This window comes from Chiloscyllium plagiosum, unplaced genomic scaffold, assembly GCF_037043375.1.
Source record: "Chiloscyllium plagiosum isolate Xiang-an unplaced genomic scaffold, Cpla_swu_hap1 HiC_scaffold_7, whole genome shotgun sequence".
NCBI lineage: Eukaryota > Metazoa > Chordata > Chondrichthyes > Orectolobiformes > Hemiscylliidae > Chiloscyllium > Chiloscyllium plagiosum.
In genome coordinates this window covers 75,250,528-75,274,191 of record NW_028270145.1, presented here as the reverse complement: position 1 = coordinate 75,274,191, position 23,664 = coordinate 75,250,528, and the positions used below count along the sequence as shown (strand labels likewise).

General features: G+C 39.2%; 1 protein-coding gene across 2 annotated transcripts in view; it reads left to right on the top strand.

The window, feature by feature from the left end:
• Positions 1-22,206, top strand: part of ddx18 (DEAD (Asp-Glu-Ala-Asp) box polypeptide 18) — a 40,299-nt gene extending 18,093 nt beyond the window's left edge. For both annotated transcript variants that reach the window (XM_043694008.2, XM_087989190.1), the window contains exons 8-14: positions 1,360-1,499; positions 11,050-11,211; positions 14,673-14,825; positions 15,301-15,414; positions 17,988-18,044; positions 19,258-19,435; positions 20,863-22,206. In XM_043694008.2, the coding sequence (XP_043549943.1) occupies positions 1,360-1,499; positions 11,050-11,211; positions 14,673-14,825; positions 15,301-15,414; positions 17,988-18,044; positions 19,258-19,435; positions 20,863-21,008 (950 nt within the window). In that variant the 3' untranslated portion in view covers positions 21,009-22,206. The remainder of the gene's footprint in view (positions 1-1,359; positions 1,500-11,049; positions 11,212-14,672; positions 14,826-15,300; positions 15,415-17,987; positions 18,045-19,257; positions 19,436-20,862) is intronic.
• Positions 22,207-23,664: the final 1,458 nt, after the last annotated feature.

Here is a 23,664-nt window from a genome sequence, read left to right as displayed (position 1 = left end):
GGGAATTATTTTTGAGTAATTGATGGACTCTAAAATGTTAGTTCTATCTTATCAAACAGATTCTGAAGAAGGTTCACTCGATCCGAAACATTAACTCTGATTTCTGTCCACAGATGCTGCTAGACCTGCTGAAGTTTTCTAGCAATTTCTCGCTTTATTTCTGTTTCATCAAACCTTGTCTGAATATTCAGTATATTTTCTGTTTCATTAATTGTCTTATTTCTACGCTTGATGTGGAATGTGAGCAAAGTGTAACAATCTGAAAATATTCACCCAAGTTTGCCCTTATTTTTGCCTGACATCCCAACTTATATTTTCCAGCATAAGTCCTAAAAGAAACAAGATTCCATCTGCATCTCCATCTCTTGCCCAGCTTGCAGATTTTCAATTTCCTATTTTTAAGATTTACTTTTATTTGCCTACATGGTCTAAAAATATCTACAAAATTAGAGGCTACACAAACTTAAAAAGCAAGCTGTCACTGAGGTCAACCGTTATTTACAAAGGGAAAAAAATGGAGTGACACAGGTGCATTAGTGCAGGAACGTTTTCCCTAATCGCTCCACATCAAATACTTTTGGATGTTTAACAGTTTATGGTGCACTTCATAAGTTGTTTGTTTGGTTCTGACTTTCATTATTTTTCAACTTGGAATGAGAATATGTAAAGGATACGAGCAGGTAGGGACAGAGTTAAGTTGAGTTTTGTGAAACTATGTTCAGCTGAGCATGACTCAGATCAGATAAGTAGATGCAGTTAACAATGACGTGCTGGAGCAAGGTTAATGGGTTAACAAGATGGAAAAGCATTCATTATGTAGAGTAATTTAATAATATTGGAAGAATTCAGTATGTAAGGTCAGTTAACAAGGTGAAAAGTATTCCTTATGTGAAATCAGTTAAAGTTAAGAATATTCATTGTGTAATAGCAGATGGCTTAATCTTTACTGTTGGTGCCCGCTGATTGTAACAGTCATCATTTCAATATATACCATGTTGCCTTATCTGGATGCTGCTCCCTGTAAATGACTATATAATTCAATAAGAAACTGCAGTCACAGAAGACCCAAGAACCTGTGTCCCTGTGCACATGGGCGGTCGTTCTGTCTCCCTCCAGGGCCCAGAATAGAGGTGGCGTTAAAAGCATACTGTGTCTCTGAGCATTTTGCTTCGACTGAAGGGTAAAGGGGATGACCGGAACATTTATAGTTTAATACGAGGAGATATATTCTAGTTTGTTGACTGATTGTAAAATACCTTTCTGGCCAATTTAGCAATTCGGGAGATAAAAATAAATTAAGTGGAGGTCTTTGAAACAAAAATGAATTAATCCTTAATAGCTTGTATATAACCTTTACAGAGCGACGACAAACAATGCTTTTCTCTGCAACACAAACTCGTAGAGTGGAAGATTTAGCTAAAATCTCACTGAAGAAAGAACCTTTGTATGTTGGTGTTGATGATGACAAAGAAACTGCTACTGTAGAAGGCCTTGAGCAAGTAAGATGAATTTTTTTTTTGCTTGCATTTTTGTCTTGTTACTGATCAAGCCAACGCACAGTAAACTTTGTCAGAGTTTACTATGAATAATTTTAATATATTAAGCAGTTCAATATGCAGTGTTTTCAAAGACTCATTGGTGATTTACTTATCAAAATAGTTCAAAATGGAGAGCAATTTTATCATGAGAAATATTCTAGCCCATGATCCACATTGCCATATTACATTAGTTTGTGGTATTATGAAAAGACGCAGACTTGCTGTTCAAGAAGCTGTTCATACTGGATGCTGATCTCATTGTACCTGACTTATTAGCAAATAGAAATTAGTAAAAAAAAAAGCAGCAACTAGCACTTTCCCTGGCAAGTGCAGTCAGTGTAACAAATTCAGCCTGTGCTTACATAGATATTGGATTAGAACCACAAAATCATAAGTAGGGACAGATTTGTGGATCATTCTGTTTATTGAGCCAGCTCTGCCATTCAATAAGATTATGGGTGATCTGATTGTGACCCTAACTACATGTACCCTTGATCATTAATAACGTGTCTAACTCTACCTTGAATATCTTCACTGACCCAGCTTCCACTTCTTGTGAGATAGAGAATTCCCAAAGACCAGCAACCCTCGAAAAACATTTCACCTTACCTCTGCTTTGAATTTGAGTTGACTCATTTTTAAACTAGTACTAGACTCTCCCACATTTGAAAACTGTATGAACGTAAGTGGTTTTCAGAGTCCTATTTTTTGCAGATAGAAAGAACAGGTATACACTACACCTGTTTCAACTCACCAAAATAAGTGAGTGGGTTATTTCTCGGGAGAATGTCTTAATAAACAGAATCAACTTGCCTGATTTAGTATTTAGACCATGCTCTGTAGTTGACTGTCAGTCTAACTGGTGCATTCACCATGGCAACATCTTTGCCAATCAGAGTCTGCTTGCTAAACAATCATTCTTCTCTCCGACAATGTAAATGTTGTTTTCCCTTTATGTTGGTGTCCTTGCCAATTCTCCTGATGAGTATAAGATGAAAAGCTTTCACAAAGTGTAATTTTTCCAGCTGTCCTAAGAGATCTGTACTTCCAAATCACTAATTACATACATGTAGCACAGACTATTAAGGCCCATTAATTAACTACATTGAAATGATGCACCTGGCTTGCAAACATTTGTTGCTTCTCGTCTCTCGCGGATTTTAGCTGGTCTTATGAAATACCACATTATTTTCCCAATTATGACCAACTTCACTGCTAATGTGTCTGCTGACTAAAGTGGCTTAGCCAAGCCCAACAGTACCATCAGGTTTAGAGGGGAATTGCAGCTTTTCATAAGATCTACGTGCCCTCAATAATTGCCATTCTGGAAGTTCAAAATTGCAGTTCAAAAATATACCCCAGCAAGTTAAAAGAATGTTATTTCTAAGTATTGATTTGGAGATGCCAGTGTTGGACTGGGGTGTAGAAAGCTAAAAATAACACAACACAACACCAGGTTATAGTCCAACAGGTTTAATTGGAAGCACTAGCTTTCAGAGCGCTGCTCCTTCAGGTGATGGTGTTTAACTTTGTGTATTCGAGAATGCTGTTTAGCTGACTTTTTAAAAATTTAACGTTCTACAGCACTTTTCTATTACTTTGAAGTGTTTTTGATTATAATGTCACAATGTGCATTTGCCATGTTTATAATAAGATAATTCTGCCCTTTTGCAGCATTGTGTGTTTTATAAGGAAAAGGGGGAGTAATTGAATGATGGATGCAACTTGTGAAGTTGTTTTGCTACAGATATTTCACTCAATACAATGCTAGTTCCCTGTTTCGTTATAGAATCATAGAAAAGTTAATGGCATAGTAGGAAAGCATTAGGCCCATTGTATTCATACAGGGGGGGAAAAAAAAGAGTATCCAAACTTCTCCACTGACAGAAATAGGTCTTATAGATCCTGACAATCTATTCTATCCTTCATACATTATTATACCCCAATTGAATCTCCCCTCTGTTTCAAAGGAAGGCAATCCAGCTTATCTAGTCTTTCTTGTGGATAAAACTTTCCATTCCAGGTGACATCCTTGCAGCTTGCCTTTCTACCCTCGGTCAGGCCACATCTTTCCTGATATGCAGTGACCAGAAATGTGAATGGTACCCTAGCTCCATACTAACTAATGTTCTATACATTTCAAGCTTAACCTTCCTGATCATGCTCGCTGTCTCAACCAAATTCAGAAAACATTTCCCAGAATTCCACAATTTATTGTATATTTCGTTTCCTCTTTTGACGACTGAAATGCATTGCGTCATACTTCCTCAGATTGTGTTGTAGGCCTAACCATCTTCAACTGCTTCATCAACTATCTTGCCTCTATCGTAAGATCAGAGCGGAGTTTTGCTGATGTTTGCACAATGCATGTGTGATGGAATATTCTACACCGGAAGCAGTTACAACAACTAACTCACAACAGTCTGCTTGATTGGCACTCCCTCACCACCTTCAACATTCACTGTCTTCACCACAGCTGCTCAGTGGCAGCAGTGTGCACCATAGACAAAATGCACTGTAGTAACTCACCAAGATTTTCTCTTAAAGCTCCTTCCATGACTTCTGCACTTAAAAAGACAGTGGCAGCAGTTTCATGGGAATACTACCTCCCGAGTATCCCTCCGAACCACTCATCATCCTAACTTAGAACTTTATCACTGTTCTTTCACTGTGGGGAAAAAAAAATTTGGTCAAAATCCTGGGACCCCATTCCTTTCAGCGTTAGTTGTCCCTGCACCCCAAGATTTGCAAGGTTAAACAAAACGACTCATCAAAACTACCTTTGTGGTAATTAGGGATGGACAATACAGAGGAACCTCAGTTATCCAGCATTTGAGTATCTGAAATTCGGATTATAGACAATAGGTGCAGGAGTAGGCCATTCTGCCCTTACAGCCTGCACCACCATTCATTATGATCATGGCTGATCATCCTCAGTCAGTATCCTGTTCCTGCCTTATTTCCATAACCCTTGATTCCACTATCCTTGAGAGCACTATCCAACTCTTTCTTAAATGAATCCAGAAACTGGGCCTCCGCTGCCTTCTGGGGCAGAGCATTCCACACACCCACCACTCTCTGGGCGAAGAAGTTTCTCCTCACCTCTGTCCTAAATGGCCTACCCCTTATTTTTAAGCTGTGTCCTCTGGTTCGGGACTCACTCTTCAGTGGAAACATGTTTCCTGCCTCCAGAGTGTCCAATCCTTTAATAATCTTATACGTCGCAATCAGATCCCCTCTCAGTCTTCTAAACTCAAGCGTATACAAGTCCAGTTGCTCCAATCTTTCAACATAAGGTAGTCCTGCCATTCCAGGAATTGGCCTCGTGAACTTACGTTGCACTCCCTCAATAGCCAGAATGTCTTTCCTCAAATTGGAGACCAGAACTGCACACAATATTCCAGGTGAGGTCTCACCAGGGCCCTGTACAGCTGCAGAAGAACCTTTTTGCTTCTATACTCAATCCCTCTTGTTATGAAGGCCAGTATGCTATTAGCCTTCTTCACTGCCTGCTGTACCTGTATGCTTGCCTTTATTGACTGGTGTACAAGAACACCCAGATCTCTTTGTACTTCCCCTTTACCTAACTTGACTCCATTTAGGTAGTAATCTGCCTTCCTGTTCTTGCCACCAAAGTGGATAACCATACATTTATCCACATTAAACTGCATCGGCCATGTATCTGTTCACTCACCTAACCTGTCCAGGTCACCTGTAACCTCTTAACATCCTCCTCACATTTCACCCTGCCACCCAGCTTTGTATCATCAGCAAATTTGCTAATGTTACTATTAATACCATCTTCTATATCATTAATATGTTGTAAAAAGCTGCGGTCCCAGCACTGATCCCTACAGTACCGCCTGCCATTCCGAAAGGGAGCTGTTTATCACTACTCTTTGTTTCCTGTCAGCCAACCAATTTTCAATCCAAGTCAGTACTTTGCCCCCAATACCATGCGCCTAATTCTGCTCACTAACCTCCTATGTGGGATTTTATCTGAAAGTCCAAGTACACTACATCCACTGAATCTCCCTTGTCCATCTTCAGAGTTACATCCTCAAAAAATTCCAGAAGATTAGTCACTCACCAAGGTTTATCCAGACAAGATCACAAGTCCCCAATGCTTGGCTAAAGTGTGTTATCCAGCATTCGATTATCCGAACAAAATACTCCCCGCCTGTGTCATTCAGATAATCACGGTTCTTCTATAAGTGCCTACATCCTTTAAATGAATAAAAATAAAATCTTCTCAGATTGAGTTCCAAACATCACTTTTCTCCCTACTGGACCAATCCACTGGCCTTCTGTAGTCTGCATTTCCTCACTGTCAACTACATGACCAATTTTCATACCTTTCCTAAACATATACATGCCACCTACATTTACTTCTAAACCACTGCTGAATACTATAAACAGCTGGAAATTCCATATTGAGCCTTTGTGTCAGCGTCAATTTTAAATGCTCTTTGATCCATTAACTTTTAATTTTCCGACATAAGACCATAAGACATAGGAGCGGAAGTAAGGCCATTTGGCCCATCAAGTCCACTCCGCCATTCAATCATGGCCGATGGGCATTTCAACTCCACTTACCCACATTCTCCCCGTAGCCCTTAATTCTTTGTGACATCAAGAACTTATCAATTTCTGCCTTTAAGACATTTAGCGTCCCAGCCTCCACTGCACTCTGCGGCAATGAATTCCACAGGCCCACCACTCTCTGGCTGAAGAAATGTCTCCGCATTTCTGTTCTGAATTTACCCCCTCTAATTCTAAGGCTGTGTCCACGGGTCCTAATCTCCTCACCTAATGGAAACAATTTCCAAGCGTCCATCCTCTTCAAGCCATGTATTATCTTGTAAGTTTCTATTAGATCTCCCCTTAATCTTCTAAACTCCAATGAATACAATCCCAGGATCCTCAGCCGTTTCTCATATGTTAGACCTACCATCCAGGGATCATCCGTGTGAATCTCCGCTGGACACGCTCCAGTGCCAGTATGTCCTTCCTGAGGTGTGTGGGGACCAAAACTGGACACAGTACTCCAAATGGGGCCTAACCAGAGCTTTATAAAGTCTCAGTAGCATAACCGTGCTTTTATATTCCAACCCCCTTGAGATAATTGACAACATTGCATTTGCTTTCTTAATCACGGACTCAACCTGCATGTTTACCTTTAGAGAATCCTCAACTAGCACTCCCAGATCCCTCTGAACTTTGGCTTTACGAATTTTCTCACCGTTTAGAAAGAAACTTTTCCAAAGTGCAAGACTTCACATTTGCTCACATTGAATTCCATCAGCCATTTCCTGGACCATTCTTCCAAACTGTCTAGATTCTTCTTCAGCCTCCCCACTTCTTCAGCACTACCTGCCTGACCACCGAACTTTGTATCATCGGCAAACTTCGCTAGAATGCCCCCAGTCCCTTCATCCAGATCATCAATATATAATGTGAACAGCTGCGGCCCCAACACTGAACTCTGTGGGACACCACTTGTCACCGGCTGCCATTCCGAAAAAGAACCTTTTATCCCAGCTCTCTGCCTTCTGTCAGACAGCCAATCCTCAATCCATACCAGTAGCTCACCTCGAACACCATGGGCTCTCACCTTGCTCAGCAGCCTCCCATGTGGCACCTTATCAAAGGCCTTTTGGAAGTCTAGGTAGACTACATCCACTGGGTTTCCCCAGTCTAACCTACTTGTCACCTCTTCAAAGTAAGGGGGCACGACCTCCCCTTACTAAATCCATGTTGACTTGTTCTAATCCGACCCTGCTCTTCCAAGAATTTAGAAACCTCATTCTTAATGATGGATTCTAGAATTTTACCAACAACCAAGGTTAGGCTAATTGGCCTATAATTTTCCATCTTTTGTCTTGATCCTTTCTTGAACAAGGGGGTTACAACAGCAATCTTCCAATCATCCGGGACTTTCCCTGACTCCAGTGACTTTTGAAAGATCTCAACCAACGCCTCCACTATTTCCTCAGCCATCTCCCTCAGAACTCTAGGATGTAACCCATCGGGGCCAGGAGATTTATCAATTTTAAGACCTTTTAGCTTTTCTAGCACTATCTCTTTTGTAATGGCAACCATACTCAACTCAGCCCCCTGACTCCCTTTAATTGTTGGGATATTACTCATGTCTTCCACTGTGAAGACTGACGCAAAGTACTTATTAAGTTCTCCTGCTATTTCCTTATCTCCCATCACTTCCACATCCGTTTGAAGTGGCCCAATGTCTACTTTTGCCTGTCGTTTGTTTCTTATGTATTGAAAGAAACTTTTATTATCATTTCTAATATTACTGGCTAGCCTACCTTCATATTTGATTCTCTCCTTCCTTATTTCTCTCTTTGTTATCCTCTGTTTGTTTTTGTAGCCTTCCCAATCTTCTGATTTCCCAGTGCTCTTGGCCAATTTATAGGATCTCTCTTTTTCTTTGATACATTTCCTGACTTTCTTTGTCAGCCACGGCTGTCTAATCTCTCCCCGGATAATCTTTCTCTTCTTGGGGATGAACCTCTGTACAATGTCCTCAATTTTACCCACAAACTCCTGCCATTTTTGCTCTACTGTCTTCCCTGCTAGGCTCTGCTTCCAGTCTATTTTCGTCAGTTCCTCTCTCATGCCCTCATAATTACCTTTATTTAACTATAACACCATTACATCCGATTTTGCCTTCTCTCTTTCAAACTGCAGACTGAACTCTACCATATTATGATCGCTGCTTCCTAAGTGTTCTCTTACTTTAAGATTTTTTATAAAGTCTGGTTCATTACATAGCACTAGGTCCATAATAGCCTGCTCCCTTGTGGGCTCCATGACAAGCTGTTCCAAAAAGCCATCCTGTAAGCATTCCATGAATTCCTGTAAGCATTCCCTTTCTTTGGATCCACTGGCAACATTATTTACCCAGTCCACCTGCATATCAAAGTCTCCCATGATCACCGTGACCTTGCCTTTCTGACATGCCTTCTCTATTTCCCGGTACATGTTGCGCCCCTGGTCCTGACCACTGTTAGGAGGTCTGTACATAACTCCCACTATGGTTTTTTTGCCTTTGTGGTTCCTCAATTCCACCCACACAGACTCCACATCATCCAACAAATGCTGTGTTGTTTTGTCAAAAAACATTTCTAAAATTTATGTCGATTGTATGTAGCTGTACTTGTCACTATGTTCAAACGTTGAGTTTAGTCAGCCACAGCCTTCCCAAATTAACAAATCCAGGTTGATTGTTCTTAATAAATACTTTTCCAAATATTCCATATGGTGAAATATTTTTGAATAAATATCAGTTGCTTTCTGGTTTTACTGATGGAATGACTTTCATCTTCAAATAGCTAGCTGCAGCAAGAGTTAATCCATAGTAATGACTATGCATAGTAAGTACAAGAATAATACTATGGCTGTTTGAACATAAAGCATAGAACAGAATTAAAAAGTCACAAAACACCATGTTATAGTTCAACAGCTTTATTTGGAAGTACAAGCTTTCGGAGCACTGCTCCTTCATCTGGTAGATAGTGGAGTAGGATCATAGGACACCGAATTTATAGCAAAAGATCATAGTGTCATACAACTAATGCGCTATATGGAACAAACCTAGATTGCTGTTAAGTCTTTCATCTTTTAGAATGGGTTGCAGGTTTATATTCATTAATATGTAAATCCTGGAACATATTAATGAATTGAAGGTTTGTTCAATATACCGCATCAGTTGTATAACACTATGATCTTTTGCTATAAATTCCGTGTCCTATGGTCCTGCTCAACGTGCTACCTGATGAAGGAGCAGTCCTCTGAAAGCTTGTACTTCCAAATAAACCTGTTGGACCATAATCTGGTGTTTGTATGATTTTTAACTTTTGTCCACCCTAGTCCAACACCAGTACCTCCACAACATAACATAGAACACACAGTACAGGCCCTTCAGACCTTGATGTTATGCCACCCTTTTATCCTACTCTAAGATCAATCTAACACACATACCCTTGGTTTTAATTTCATCCATGTGCCTATTGAAGAATCGCTTAAATGTCGCTAATGTATCTGACTCTACCACCACCAGTAGCAGTGCATTCCATGCACCTACCACACTGTGTAAAGAAACGACCTCTGACATCTCCCCTAAACCTTCCTCCAGTCACCTTCGAATTATGCCCCCTCGTGATAACCATTTCTGCCCTGGGAAAAAGTCTCTGGCTATTCACTCTATCTATGCTTCTCTTCATTTTGTGCACCTCTGTCAAGTCGCCTCTCACCCTTCGTCGCTTCAATGATAAATTTCTCTCAACCAATTTCTTAGTTCTCTCAACCTTTTCTTTGTAAGACATGCCCTCCAGTCCAGGTAGCATGCTGGTAACTCTCCTCTGGCCCCTATCTAAAGCTTCCACACCTTTCCTATAATGAGGCGACCAGAACTGAACACAATTTTCCATGTGTGGTTTAACCAGGGCTCTATAGAGCTACAGCATAACTTTGCAGCTCTTAAACTCAGTCCTCCTGCTAATGAAAGCCAGCACACCATTCGCTATCTTAACAACCCTATCAACTTGGGTGGCAACTTTGAGGGAATCTGTGGACATGGACCCCAAGATCCCTCTGTTCCTCCGCACTGCCAAGAATCCTACCTTTAACCCTGTTATCTGCATTCAAATTTGACCTTCCAAAATGAATCACCTTGCACTTTATTTCCAGGTTGAACTCCATCTGCCACTTATCAGCCCACTTCTGTGTCCTATCAATGTCCCATTGCAACCTATAACAACCCTCCACACCATTCACCACTGCACCAATCTTCGTGTCATTGGCAAACTTAATAATCCATCCTTCGACCACGTCATCCAAGTCATTTATAAAAATCACAAAGAGCAGAGGTCCCAGAACCGATCCCTGCGGAACACCAATGGCCATTGAGCTCCAGGCTGAATACTTTCCGTCAACCACCACCCTCTGTCTTCTATGGCCAGCCAATTCTGTTCCCAGACAACCAGGTTTCCCTGTATCCATGCTTCCTTACTTGCTGAATGTGCCTATCTTGGACGACCTTATCAAGCGCCTTGCTAAAATCCATGTACATCACTTTAATATATTTTTGCATTAATTTATTTTTTCAATCCTCATCAGTGCTTGAAGTTAACATATATATGTTGATAAGAACAATGTCCATCTCTTCTCATTATTATTTCAATTATAAGCTTGTGAGAAGATTGAATTAGGGATTTCAAGAGCAGAATACTGTCTTTTAAATATTGTAACTAGATCATAATTAATTTTTCTCCAAAAATCTGTTTCAAGTTTGCTTATGTGTTGAGTCAGTTACAACTGATCAGAGTTATTAGTGTTTTTAAAAGTGGAATTTTTAAAAGTATGGTGCATTGTCCACAGAACGCACAAAGCTGCAAGCCTGCGCTGTGGAACAAATATTTTCCTGTGTTTTAGTTGTAAATGCATGTGCAATTCAAATGCAATATTCTGACTAATTTATCTTTATCTTTAGGGTTATGTAGTTTGCCCCTCTGAGAAAAGATTCCTCTTACTCTTCACTTTTCTAAAGAAGAATCGCAAGAAGAAAATCATGGTTTTTTTCTCTACATGCTTGTCTGTGAAGTATCACTATGAGCTTTTCAACTACATTGATCTACCTGTTCTGGCAATTCATGTGAGTAAAAAGGAAAAGCTTGTCAATCTTTTCTGCTCTTCGTTTCTGCTGGGATATGGTTCCATGCGTAACTTTTTTGTTGCTGATATCCAGTCCAACTGGTCATCATTCACGTTCGAACCAAGGTGATGAGTGTAGGGCAGATTATTCAAAACCATGAGAGAAATGTCAGTGAGCTTGAACCTGGTCTGCTTAGCTACAGTGATAGCATAGTTATCAAATCGTGATCAAGAGTGGACACTAGCCAATTTTCTCCTCTCTCTCTCTCCTCCATAGGCATTTAAAGATACTTGTGATAATGCTCATGCTGCCACTAGGATTTAATAATTTATTGTAGAGGAGGCACTGGCCTTGAGTTTCCTTTTATTCTGTGCAATTAAGCAAACACAGGCTGAAACACCAGATTGGATTATTCAACTGTATGGATAGCATAGAACATGATTGTTGCATTTTGAATTGAACACCCCTGGTATGGGAATTGAATAATTTAAATTCTCTCTTGGTAGCATTGATTAATTTCTAGCTGAGTATAATTAAACATGGTTATGTTCTTGAGCTATCTATTGATTGATTGTACTGTTGGGTACAGTGTTTTGATTGGTTTCAAGAGGCAAATATCAATCAATTTTGAACCTTTACTTTTCCTGATATGTATTAATGATATAAATGTTGGTGTGCAGAAGACCATTTCCAAATTTGCATCATGAGATGTGTGAATGATGCTGGAAGGTGAGAGTTTATTACTCTGTTGTGCTCCTGATAAGGAGTTACTGGGTTTTAAATAGCAATTGGGTAATGTTGTAGCATGAGTCTGGAGTGAGTGATTAGTGAGAGTAAAGGGTGCACTTTTTCCCTGCAATAGCCCTCACTTGTGAAATGTATTCCATATCCATAATATGCCCCAGGTGTGTTGCAAAATCTAATTGTCAGCCAGGCCTATAGGAGCTCCCTTGCACAGATGTTGAAGATAGTTTTCAAAGTGGTATGCTTAAGTTTTCACATGCTGTGTCTGCTGTTTTTGCCTAGTCTCCATTTGGGCCTGTCAGAGATGCTGAAAATGTCAGCACTTTTACAATGGTTTTTGTCAAAATTGTGTTGGCTTGGGAAAGAAATTCCCATTGGTTCATGTAGATGTTGCAATTCTTTGAAAAGGGTTTTGAAAACATCCTTGATGCATTACTTTGCCCTCCTGTTAACTACTGCTGTATAGAAGCTCATGTTCGAGAGCTTGTTTTGGGAAAGTCTACTGGCAAGGGTACTGATGTGGCCTACACTACATGGCCAACTGACCTGTAACCAGTACCTTGATACTGGAATGTTGGCCTGAGAGAAGGCACAGATAGTAAAGCACCAATTCTGCAATTGTATTTGAAGGAATTTGTGGATACATGGCTGGTGACATTTTTCTGGGGTTTTGAAGTCTCTGTGGTACATTGTCCATATCTACAAGGAGGGCATGTAACGACTTGACATTGCTGCCAGGTCTTGAGGTTTTTGTCGTGAAACACATTATTTCTCAGATGGCTGATGCCTTCCTGAGCAGCAGTGTCAAGTTTTACTGTCCCTGTCTCCCCTCGCTGAACGGAGGTTCTCAACGTGTGAAAACTGATCTACGATGTACATTGGCTTGCTAAGGATTTTAATCTTTATAGTAGAGCATACTGTTTCATGGAGGGAACAAGCTGGAAGAGGACCCTTGTCTTCCACATATTTAGCCTGAGCCCATTCACTCATATGCCTGAGTGAAGGCATTGATGGTATTTAAAGCTTGGTACCTGAATGTGTGTACTTACGAGTGCTGACCTTGGCCCTGGTCTGAAGGAGATATCAGTTGAACAGTTTTCTAGTTGTCTAGTGGGACAATTAATGGATTACAGGCAAATGTGGTGAGAAAGATAAAAATTTGATCAGATTAAATTGCCGACAGTATGGAAACAGGCCCTTCGGCCCAACAAGTCCATACCGACTCTCCGAAGAGTAATGTACCGTGACCCATTCCCCATATTTACCCCTGACTATGGGAATTTAGCATGACCAATTCATCTAATTTGCACATCATTGGATCGTGGGAGGAAACCGGAGCACCCAGAGGAAACCCATGCAGACACTGGGAGAATGTGCAAACTCCACACAGACAGTCACCCAAGACAGGAATTGAACCCGGGTCCCTGGCGCTGTGAGGCAACAGTGCTAACCACTGAGCCGCCATGCCACCCCCTGATGTGAGGTTCCAGCTTTGTTTTACCCCAGTTTGCAATTGTGTTTGATCTATAATGGATCAGTTGGTGAAAATCGTGGATTGCATGTCATACAGCAAGCAGAAGATAGCAGCAGTTTCTCCAGTCAGCCAAATTTAAGGATGCTCTGTAATCCCTCCCAGTTGGCAGAGTCAAGGCCTTTGTGCGATCCAAAAAGGCGAGGTATCAAGATAGCTGCTGCATATTTGATGTAAAGATCATATCCACTGTGACTAATAGCTGGAATCCACACTGTGAATCTGGGAGCAGGTTTTAGCCACAAGGAGGGAGCAACTTGCAATTTTTGCACTGTAATCACCTCCTTTCTCAAGGTGATCACAGTGATAGTGTCTCAGAGATTCCCATGCAAACTCAGATGAGGGAGATGATGTCATGTATTCCTGCCAAGAGTGCTTCACCATTGTATTTTAGTATTTCATTGGGGTTCCATCTGTGGTGGTGGCCTTGTTGGTTCTCAACTGTGGATGTCTCCACTTCAGGCTAAGGTGGCATTCAGCTGGTTGGATTTAGCATCCTGTGGTGTAATGTCAAGGGCATTTGTATCAATGACTGCATTTCAGTTGTGAAGACAATTGAACGCCACTTCCTACAAGCGCTAACTATCTTTTCGTCGTTGATAAGAATCACTCTGTTCTCAGTTGGATGTATAGGGACTGAAACACATTAACCACTTAATCCTAGGAGCCCACTGTTTTCCTTGTTTGTGGATAAGTGTTGAAGTGCATTCCATATTGATCAGCAAATGTTCACTGGGATGAAGGCTAAGAAGATAGCCAATCAGATATTCCTGCCTCATCAGTGCTATTTTTAATTCCTGATGTCACATTTCAAACTCTGGGCCTGAAGATCTCCTTTACCACTGCTGGTATAATTAGCTCCGTCCATCCTGTCTCCATACAGGTTTTTACTTTGAAGCTGCTCTTCCTTTTCAGGCTGTTTTGATAATACACCTTTCTGTGTTGTTTCTCAAGCTTTGGCTTGAAGTAATAAATCTTGGCTTCTCTCTTCTGAAATACAGTGCTGCATCTACTTTGAAGTACAGTTTCTATAAAACACTCAGTGTCTGCCTGGATTATGGGTTCAAATTATGTATATATTAATGATTACTGAAAAGAATTGTACAATTTGATCTACAAAATACTTGTAATGTCTAAATGCAAATCACTTCCCTTAATCGTTTCTCTGAATTGTCTTTGTTCAAAGGGAAAGCAAAAGCAAACAAAACGTACATCCACCTTCTTCCAGTTCTGTAATGCAACTAGTGGAATACTGCTGTGTACAGATGTCGCTGCCAGAGGGCTGGATATTCCTGAAGTAGACTGGATTGTACAGTATGATCCCCCAGATGATCCAAAGGTAGGTATAATATCACTTTAAAGTGAGCATTAATGTAAAAATACTAATTCTGAAGTTTGTTACCAGTTTTCTCTCCAGTGTATTCATAGATCAAACAGATTTAAGCCCATTGATTTGCTTAAGCGTAAAGTACACTTAAGTGGATCTGAATGTTTCAATTAACATTTCTTGTAGGATATCTTGTTTGCCGTGGAAGTGGCCTGATTTCTTTGTTAAAGGCAACATGCTTAACTTTCAACAGAGTTACGAATTAACAAGGCTTTGGAGTGACATTTAAGCTAGGTGTGGCCTTTTGAATTTCCCAGTTAGAGATTAGAGAACTGGTTTTAATGAGAATTCAATAACTTGGTGATCATTTATTTCCAAATTATCTATCAAACTGTATTCATTGCAAGCCCTTGAAAGTATTTATGCTGTACTTCTATCAAAATGAAATGTAAGTTCATTATGTACAATCTTTTCATTATCCTACCAGGAATATATCCACCGTGTGGGCAGAACTGCAAGAGGAATTAATGCACAAGGGAATGCATTACTTATTCTGAGAATGGAAGAACTGGGTTTCCTTCGTTATCTCAAACATGCCAGGGTAATTATTTTTTCACAGGCATTGAGAATTATTTCAAAGTTCAATTAACTAGTTAAAAACGTTGATGTGAATTGAGTAATTCCTAACTTTTGCTTTGGTTTTGGAATTTTTTTAATAAAACTGAATACAATTTAAGAATTCTCTGCTCATAATGGATAATTTCTAAATTCTTTCATGATAATGTCAAATTGCTCCTAATGAGCCAGTCACAGATGGAATTGCATTATCTTTTTTGGAAAAATTTAAACTCTGACTCTGACTTGAATACAAGTTCCCTAAACTTGTAATCTCTGGTTTCATTTTGCTAGTTGCTGTCTCTGGTTTGATAGTGATAAAGTAAATTGTGGGAATAGGTGCAATCATAGAAACTTGAAAATTTTTATAGTTTTGCATTAATAATTGTTGTTGGAGATTTGTCTAAAACTAATTGGTTTTGTAATAGAAGGAAAGCTTATACACTTTTGGCATTGCAAAGCACGAAGTAACCAATAATGTACTATTGAAGTTTAATTCCAGTTTTAATGTGAAGATTAACTATAGGCTCATCATAATGCATATGTTGTAGATATTGAGTTTAGGGTGTAGGTTTGCTCGCTGAGCTGTAGATCTGATATCCAGACATTTCATTACCTGGCTAGGTAACATTATCAGTGGCGACGTTCATGTGAAGCGAAGCTGTTGTCTCCTGCTTTCTATTTATACCTTTCTCCTGGATAGGGTTCCTGGGGTTGTTGAAGGTGAAGTGGGTGGTGAGGCACAGGTCCACTAGCTTCATGATGTTTTTGTTGGTAATGTGATTGGTGGTTGGGGTGTGTGTGATGGTCTCTTCTAAAAGTTGGTTGTTCCGGGTAGCTGGTGTTCCGGGTAGAGAGACTATGGGTCTGAGGGGAGCTCCTGGTTTATGGGTTTTTGGAACCAACTTAGAGACTGGCCAAAGAACTACACGCAAGACTGAAATACCTAGTAGAAGAGTCGCAGCACTCCATCCACTCCACCCAGAAATTCCTAAAAATCATCAAAAACACCAAAATAGAGGAAGATGAAACAATGATCTCATTCGACGTAACAGCACTGTTCACCTCCATCAACATCAACCTGGCAAAGGAAACACTTTTAGAAGAGACCATCACACACACCCCAACCACCATCAATCACATTACCAACGAAAACATCATGAAGCTAGTGGACCTGTGCCTCACCACCCACTTCACTTTCAACAACATAATCTACAAACAAACCAACGGCACACCCATGGGATCTCCGCTATCAGGATTCATAGCAGAAGCGGTAATGCAAAGACTAGAACAAACAGCCCTACCAACCATCAAACCAAAAATCTGGGTCCGCGACGTAGATGACACCTTTGTCATCACAAAACGAAACAAGATAGAAGAGACATTTAACATTATCAATGACACCCTCACAGGCATAAAGTTCACCAAGGAGGAAGAAACCGACAACAAACTCACATTCCTGGACATCACAGTCGAAAGAAAGGACAATGGAGAACTACAAACCTGCGTATACAGAAAACTGACAAACACTGACTAAATACTTAACTACACCAGCAACCATCCCAACACACACAAATGAATCTGTATCAGAACACTATTCCAACAAGCCACCACACACTGCAGCACAGACGAACTTCGGAAAACAGGAGAACCACCTATACAACGTATTCAAGAAGAACGGATACTCAAAAAAAAAACAGTCCGTAGATTCCTCAGGAACAAACCACGACATGCAGACCAAACACAGCCAGAAACCCTAACCACCTTATCATACATCCAAGTCATCTCAGAAATGACAGCCAGACTACTAAGACCCCTCGGAATCCTAGTAGCACACAAACCCACCAACACTCTCAAACAAAAACTAACAAACTTAAAAGACCCAATACAGCCCATGGACAAAACCAACGTCATCTACAAAATTCCATGCAAGGACTGCCACAAACACTACGTAGGACAAACAGGAAGAAAGTTAGCCACCAGAATACACGAACACCAGCTAGCCACAAAAAGACATGACCCTCTCTCCCTCGTAGCCCTACACACAGATGAAAAAAACTACCACTTCGACTGGGACAACACATCTATCCTAGGACAGGTTCAGCAAAGACATGCCAGAGAATTCCTAGGGGCCTGGCACTCCAACCACAACGCCATAAACAAATGCACAGATCTAGATACCATTTATCAACCCCTCAGAAAACGAACAGGAAATGACATCACCACAAATCCCAGGAACCCCATCCAGGAGAAAGATATAAATAGAAAGCAGGAGACAACAGCTTCGCTTCACTTGAAGTCGCCACTGATGATGTTACCTAGCCAGGTAATGAAACGTCTGGATATCAAACCTACAGCTCAGTGAGCAAACCTCAACCTAAGCTACAAACATTGCATATTTTTGAGTTATCTTCTGATTTGCTGGCGCAATATATAATCACATCTCCTGGTCAGACACAGGCGTTTGCAATCACTTGAGCTTGATTGAATTGGAAATGATTGAAGTTTTCACTTTATTTGAAGTCTTATTAATGTCAATGCTAAATTTTATTTTGATAGGTACCATTGAATGAATTTGAGTTTTCTTGGAGCAAGATTGCAAATATACAAGTTCAGGTAAAATTGCATGTCTACATTATAACAGTGATTTAAAGTATTTTTCGGAACAAATCTTTGGATTCAAAAATGAGGTTCGCTGGTTTCTCTGGGAACTTGCCAATTCCATGCATACAATGAAGCTACCGTGCAAAGTGATGAAATTTATATTTTAGGCCTTGAATTGGATTTGTTTAAAATCCCATGATATTAAAAGCTAGGACTGAGTCAGAAAAAGATGTTTCAAAAGGAAAACCTCAGTGCAACGGTGAATTTGGGAATGGTTTAGTCGCATGACTGGTTGGCAATCCTGCAATGCAATGCAATAGCTCTGGAGGCAAATACGAATGACATCAATTCTGGAGCAATTGTGTGCTTTTGAAAATATAATTTGTTCAGGAATCCTTTCTGGGATGTATGTTGTTTTTGTGGCAAATACTGAAGCAACAACTTGCAGTAATATACAAGAGAGTTTCTGGAGAGGAATAGTTATCAAATAGCTGCTGCATCGACTTCGGCAGCTGATTACAGAATGGTATTTAGTGGGATCTGACTGCGGGTGTGCCTCAGGAACTATGTGGATGAGAAAAACATTATAATAGAAATCGAACATTGCGACATGTAATTGATCAGCAGCTATCTTCAGCCATTTGTAAACTGCAGTGTTAATAACATTGCCTAACAACATTAGTTTCCCCATTTGCTGCAAAGTTTAGTTGCTCTTATTTAAAACTCTGTAGGGCATAATTACCTTTTATAGAACCATACCGCAAAGTAGAATACTCGATCACTGTGTTTACTTGAATAAAACACACAATTGTCTGTTTTCTCTCCAAGGCATATTTTAATTTCTGTTTAATACTGCAAATGGATTTATCTTGTGTGTTCACTCTGGCCACTGAACACCAACCAGCAATTGTGTCCACTATTCATTCTCATCTGTACGCATTAAACATGGGGACAATCATTTTAGGTTCACTTTATCATCCTTTCAGTTAAACAGAAATCGAGTGATGAGAAAAGTTTGCGCTCAGTGTTTTTCACTCTCCTTCCCGGCCCTCTGGTTACATCTATGTTAGAAGTGTCTTTCCGAAAGCTATATAATGAATCATGATCTCTTCAATTTGTAAACCTCAGAAATCAGGTATTACAGTTGTTGATCTCAGATTCCTGGTGATTGAAACTAATGTAAAAGGAAAGACACAATCTAAATATGTTTTTGTTCTTATTTCAGCTTGAAAAGTTAGTTGAACAAAATTATTACTTGCACAGATCAGCACAAGAAGCGTACAAGTCTTACATCCGTGCCTATGCTTCTCATTCTCTCAAAGACATATACAATGTCAGCACCCTGGATCTGCCCAAAGTAGCTCTTTCATTTGGCTTCAAAGTGCCACCATTTGTTGATCTTAGTATCCTTTTAAAAGTGGTTTCCTTTATTTATTTCTAGATTGAAATAGGTTATATATAATCATATTGACAGCCTTCAAAATAAATTGCTCTGTTTTTTTTCTAATCATTTCTTTGACCATCCTGATTTAAGCAGTGTAGATGGAAGCCATTTCAAGTGAAAGCATTTTCTTTGAAACAAGATTTGTGTATGTATGTATGTATGTATAAGAAAATGGTTAAGGTGCCATTGTGGTGTTTCTTGTAGTTTGAAATCTAATTTTGGTAATAAGCATAAAGTGAAGGGGTGCTTTGAGACGCTAATGAATGTTGGTATCTAAATCAGTTTGTCCCAAAGTTGTCATTTCATTTAAAATGAAATTAGATGGTTTAATTTAATTAGATGGTTGATTTTCCTTTCAAGTAATGCAAAGTAAATTGGAATACTGTTCCAAAATGGCAAGCTCTTAAATACTGTAGCGCATTTTGTACTTAAATGTTGACCCAAGAACAGTTAAAACAGAATTTCTAATTGGCAAGGAGCGTAAATGTTTATCATGACCATAATTATTTTTTTTTTAAAATCATCCATTTAGTTGTTGATTTTATGTAACTCTAAATTTGTATCCTCTTCCTGCTCTGCCCCCCTTGTTCTCCCAATAGTTATTTTACTGTTTGCAGCCTTGGGCTTGGGTATTTGTTAGTGAATCAAGCCTATTCTTACCAGCAATTTATAGAGTTACATAATGACTACAGTACAGAAAAAGGTTGTGTACAGGGTTCTGTTGGCATTTATGCTCCGCATAAGGTTTCTTTCTTTGCCTGGATGTCTAGCCCTATTATAATACCCTATTTCCTTTTGGTCAATCCAAATGTGGCTTCCTTTTAAGTGTGTCCACAATATTCACTTCCGCTACTCCTAGTGGGATTAATTGATATGAATATACATTTAAGCGAAGCTGCTTGTCGGTTGAAAGGATTGGAGTACGTAGCCATTTTGCCACCTTGTCCAAAAACATTAAGCCACTCAAACCAAATCTTTACCTTATGTATACTCTGCTCTTGTCTTTTCCTTATGGCTATTTTTTAATAGTTATTTAGATCCCATCTCAGATTTTTTAAACTGATAAAAATGTATATTTTTTCACATTCATGCAATTTATATTTTAATGATTTGGAACAATAAACAAAATGACTGTTTGAGAGTTGATCTGGCCATTGTTCTGAAAAAGGACAAGGGAAGATAATAACATGTCAAATGGAAGTTAAACCATGTCTCTCCAGCCTATTTAACTTTTTTAATTTTTGTTAGACATGTTTAAAGGTGTTTCATGTCTGAATTTTGTTATTAGTTTGCAAATGGTACTCAGTGTATTTCTTCCTAATCATTTCAGCTATAATTTGAACTTTTTCTTCCTGACGTAGTTTTTCCTTAACCAGAATTCTCTAGATATAAATGCATGCAGAGGGACGAAACTGAAGAAGAGAGGTGGTGGAGGTGGATTTGGGTACCAGAAGGCCAAAAATGTCCATAAAGCAAAGATCTTCAAGCAAGTTGGCAGGAGTAAACCAGACAAGAGGCAGTTTTCTCGTTGAATAGCTCAAACGCAACTGCAGTTTTATTTATCCTTTTTTAAAGCCAGAGCATTGGGATTTTCTTCTACAATAAATGCCTCTGATTAAGCAGCATTGGCAACTTCAGACAGTACTGATTTAAAGCAGTCAGTAACTGATTCAGTCACACTTCTACACATGTAAAACTATTGTCTTTACACACGATCTTTTATAGAATTTGCTACTTAAACGCATTTAGTTTGAATATAAAACCCTGATTTATAAATCAATCTGTAAATTGTGACAATGTTAGAGTACATTGAGTAATATTAAGGATTCAGCATAGCATTTCCCATTGAACTGATTTTTTTATTTTAAGATAATTAGCAGGACCAGGGATATTGATAGTTTTGTTGAATATATAGTCTAGAAATGAAAAAATGTTCACTTTTGCTGACTATAATAAACCATTCCATGTTTAGCTAATCTACACAAAGGTCAGTCCAATGCCATCCAAAGGAAGAAAAGCCAGAAGGAGCATAACGTGTTCAGTGCTCTACGAGTTCAAGCTGACTATAAAGCTTTGTTGATTAGTAGTCCCTTTTTTAATGTCATTTACAAATGTACATTTATCTTTTCCATAGTTGGTATTCTAAATCCATTTTTCGGGAGGCATTTTGCTGTGTTATTTGCATCACTTTCAAAATAGCATAGGTTTTATTTTAAGCATCTAGTCTTAACCTCAGCTACTCTTAGACCATAAGCATACAGGAACAGAAGTTAGTCATTTAACCCTTTCAGTCAGTTCTATCATTCAATAAGATCATGCCTCATCTGATTGTGGTCTCAGTTCTACTTTCCTATCTACACCCTATAACCATCAATTCTCTTTTCCTATGTTTATACTAAAGCCATAATAAATTCTTAATGTCGCAAGTTCATCCCAACCGCACAACTATTTACATTATTTCCAATGAGAATTGCTCTCGGGCCATATGTTCGTCGTTTATACTGAATTGTGTACAGTTATAAACAACTTTACTGGTTTTGTTAATACAAAGGAAGACGACTAACCAGTGCCATGGACTGATTTTTGTTACTTTTTTTTGCATAGTGCTTTTGTTGATACGTTTAATGATATCATTACACTCATTTCATGTGGTGACTGTACTATATTTTATTGTTGTTTTGTTAGGAGAAATAAATCCTAGTAGACAGCAAATAAAAACACTCAATCCAGGACCTGACATAGACATGCTATACATTTACTATAAGGTTAAACTTTTAATAGGAAGTTGTGCTGAAAATTGTACAACCAAGGTTGAGTAAGTTCACAGTAGGAATGCAAGCCTATTAATGCTAGACGACAAGTGACTTTGAGCGACTTTAAATGCCATTCTACTCACGCCATATTTCCAGCAATGTTCATCGAGTTTATGTGCAGACCTTAGTACTGATGGCAACAGCTATCCTAGTGGCAATGGGAGGTAGTAGTGAGATTTTTGCAACTATCTTTAATTCAAATTTCAGGTATTTCATTGTTTTAAGTTTTCATGCTCCGTGTTGTCTTTCAGAAAATATGCGGCCATGAGAAAATGATTTACCAACCAAAACTTAGTTAACAAACATTTGAATTACTGCTCAAGTTCTTGTCCACGAGCATGCTTAGAGTTAGTCTTAGGAATTAAGCTCAAAAACGATATTCGGTCAGTAAAAAGATTTTTGAACATTTGGATATAACTGAAAAAGCCTAGAATTTTTAGCATCAGAAGCTATCATGTTATTTCTATTATTATTAATGAAAAAATACAAGAAATATAAAGCAATAAATTCTCACTTTGAATGTACCTACTTAATAAATTCCTGTTGTACGATCTTGCCAGAAATGGGAAAGATGTCATTGACCCAATTCAGCTCTTTCTGGCCAGTTATGGTGCCTTTTTCTACTTATAGTGGCATCTCCCAGGAATTAGTGTTCTCCTGCTATATTGTGATGCTAAAAGGTCATTCTTCATTGGTTCCATGGGAGGGCCTCCTTTTTGAGTAGTCTTTGATTCATAGACAGGTTCCCTGTGGGAACTACACAAGCTTCCTTGAACACAGTCATGAGAGCCTGACTGATTCCAGCATCCTTCTGTACCTATTGACCTGAGCTTGAACATGTTAGTTACCTGTGCAGCCTCATCCATTAGATGCAACTACAACAGTGGCCTGTGCTGACCACAAAATCTCTCCCAACCTATGTTCAACTCCAGTTGCAAGACCTTGGCAGTCATCTTAAAATGCAGTGTACAGCCTTTCATTTTTGGAAAGCTTCATAACCTCCCAATACTTTTTGGGATCTCTAAATCTTGAACACGTGCATTAAAATATGAAAGAAAATGACCAATTTAATCACTTTAAATGTTCCAGTTGATGCATCTAAAAAAAGTCTCTGGACCTCAAACTAACAAATCTATATTTTTTTTGGATGGGTAGCTGATCAACTATTAATCCAACCATATATCTTCTGCCGTTGTTCTTCGAAATATTGCCAGGGTTGGAGGATCTGAGCTACAGGGAGAGGCTGAACCGGCTGAGTCTGTTTTCTCTGGAGCGTCGGAGGCTGAGGGATGACCTTATAGAGGTTTACAAAATTGAGTGGCATGGATAGGATAAATAGGCAAAGTCTTTTCCCTGGGGTTGTTGAGTCCAGAAC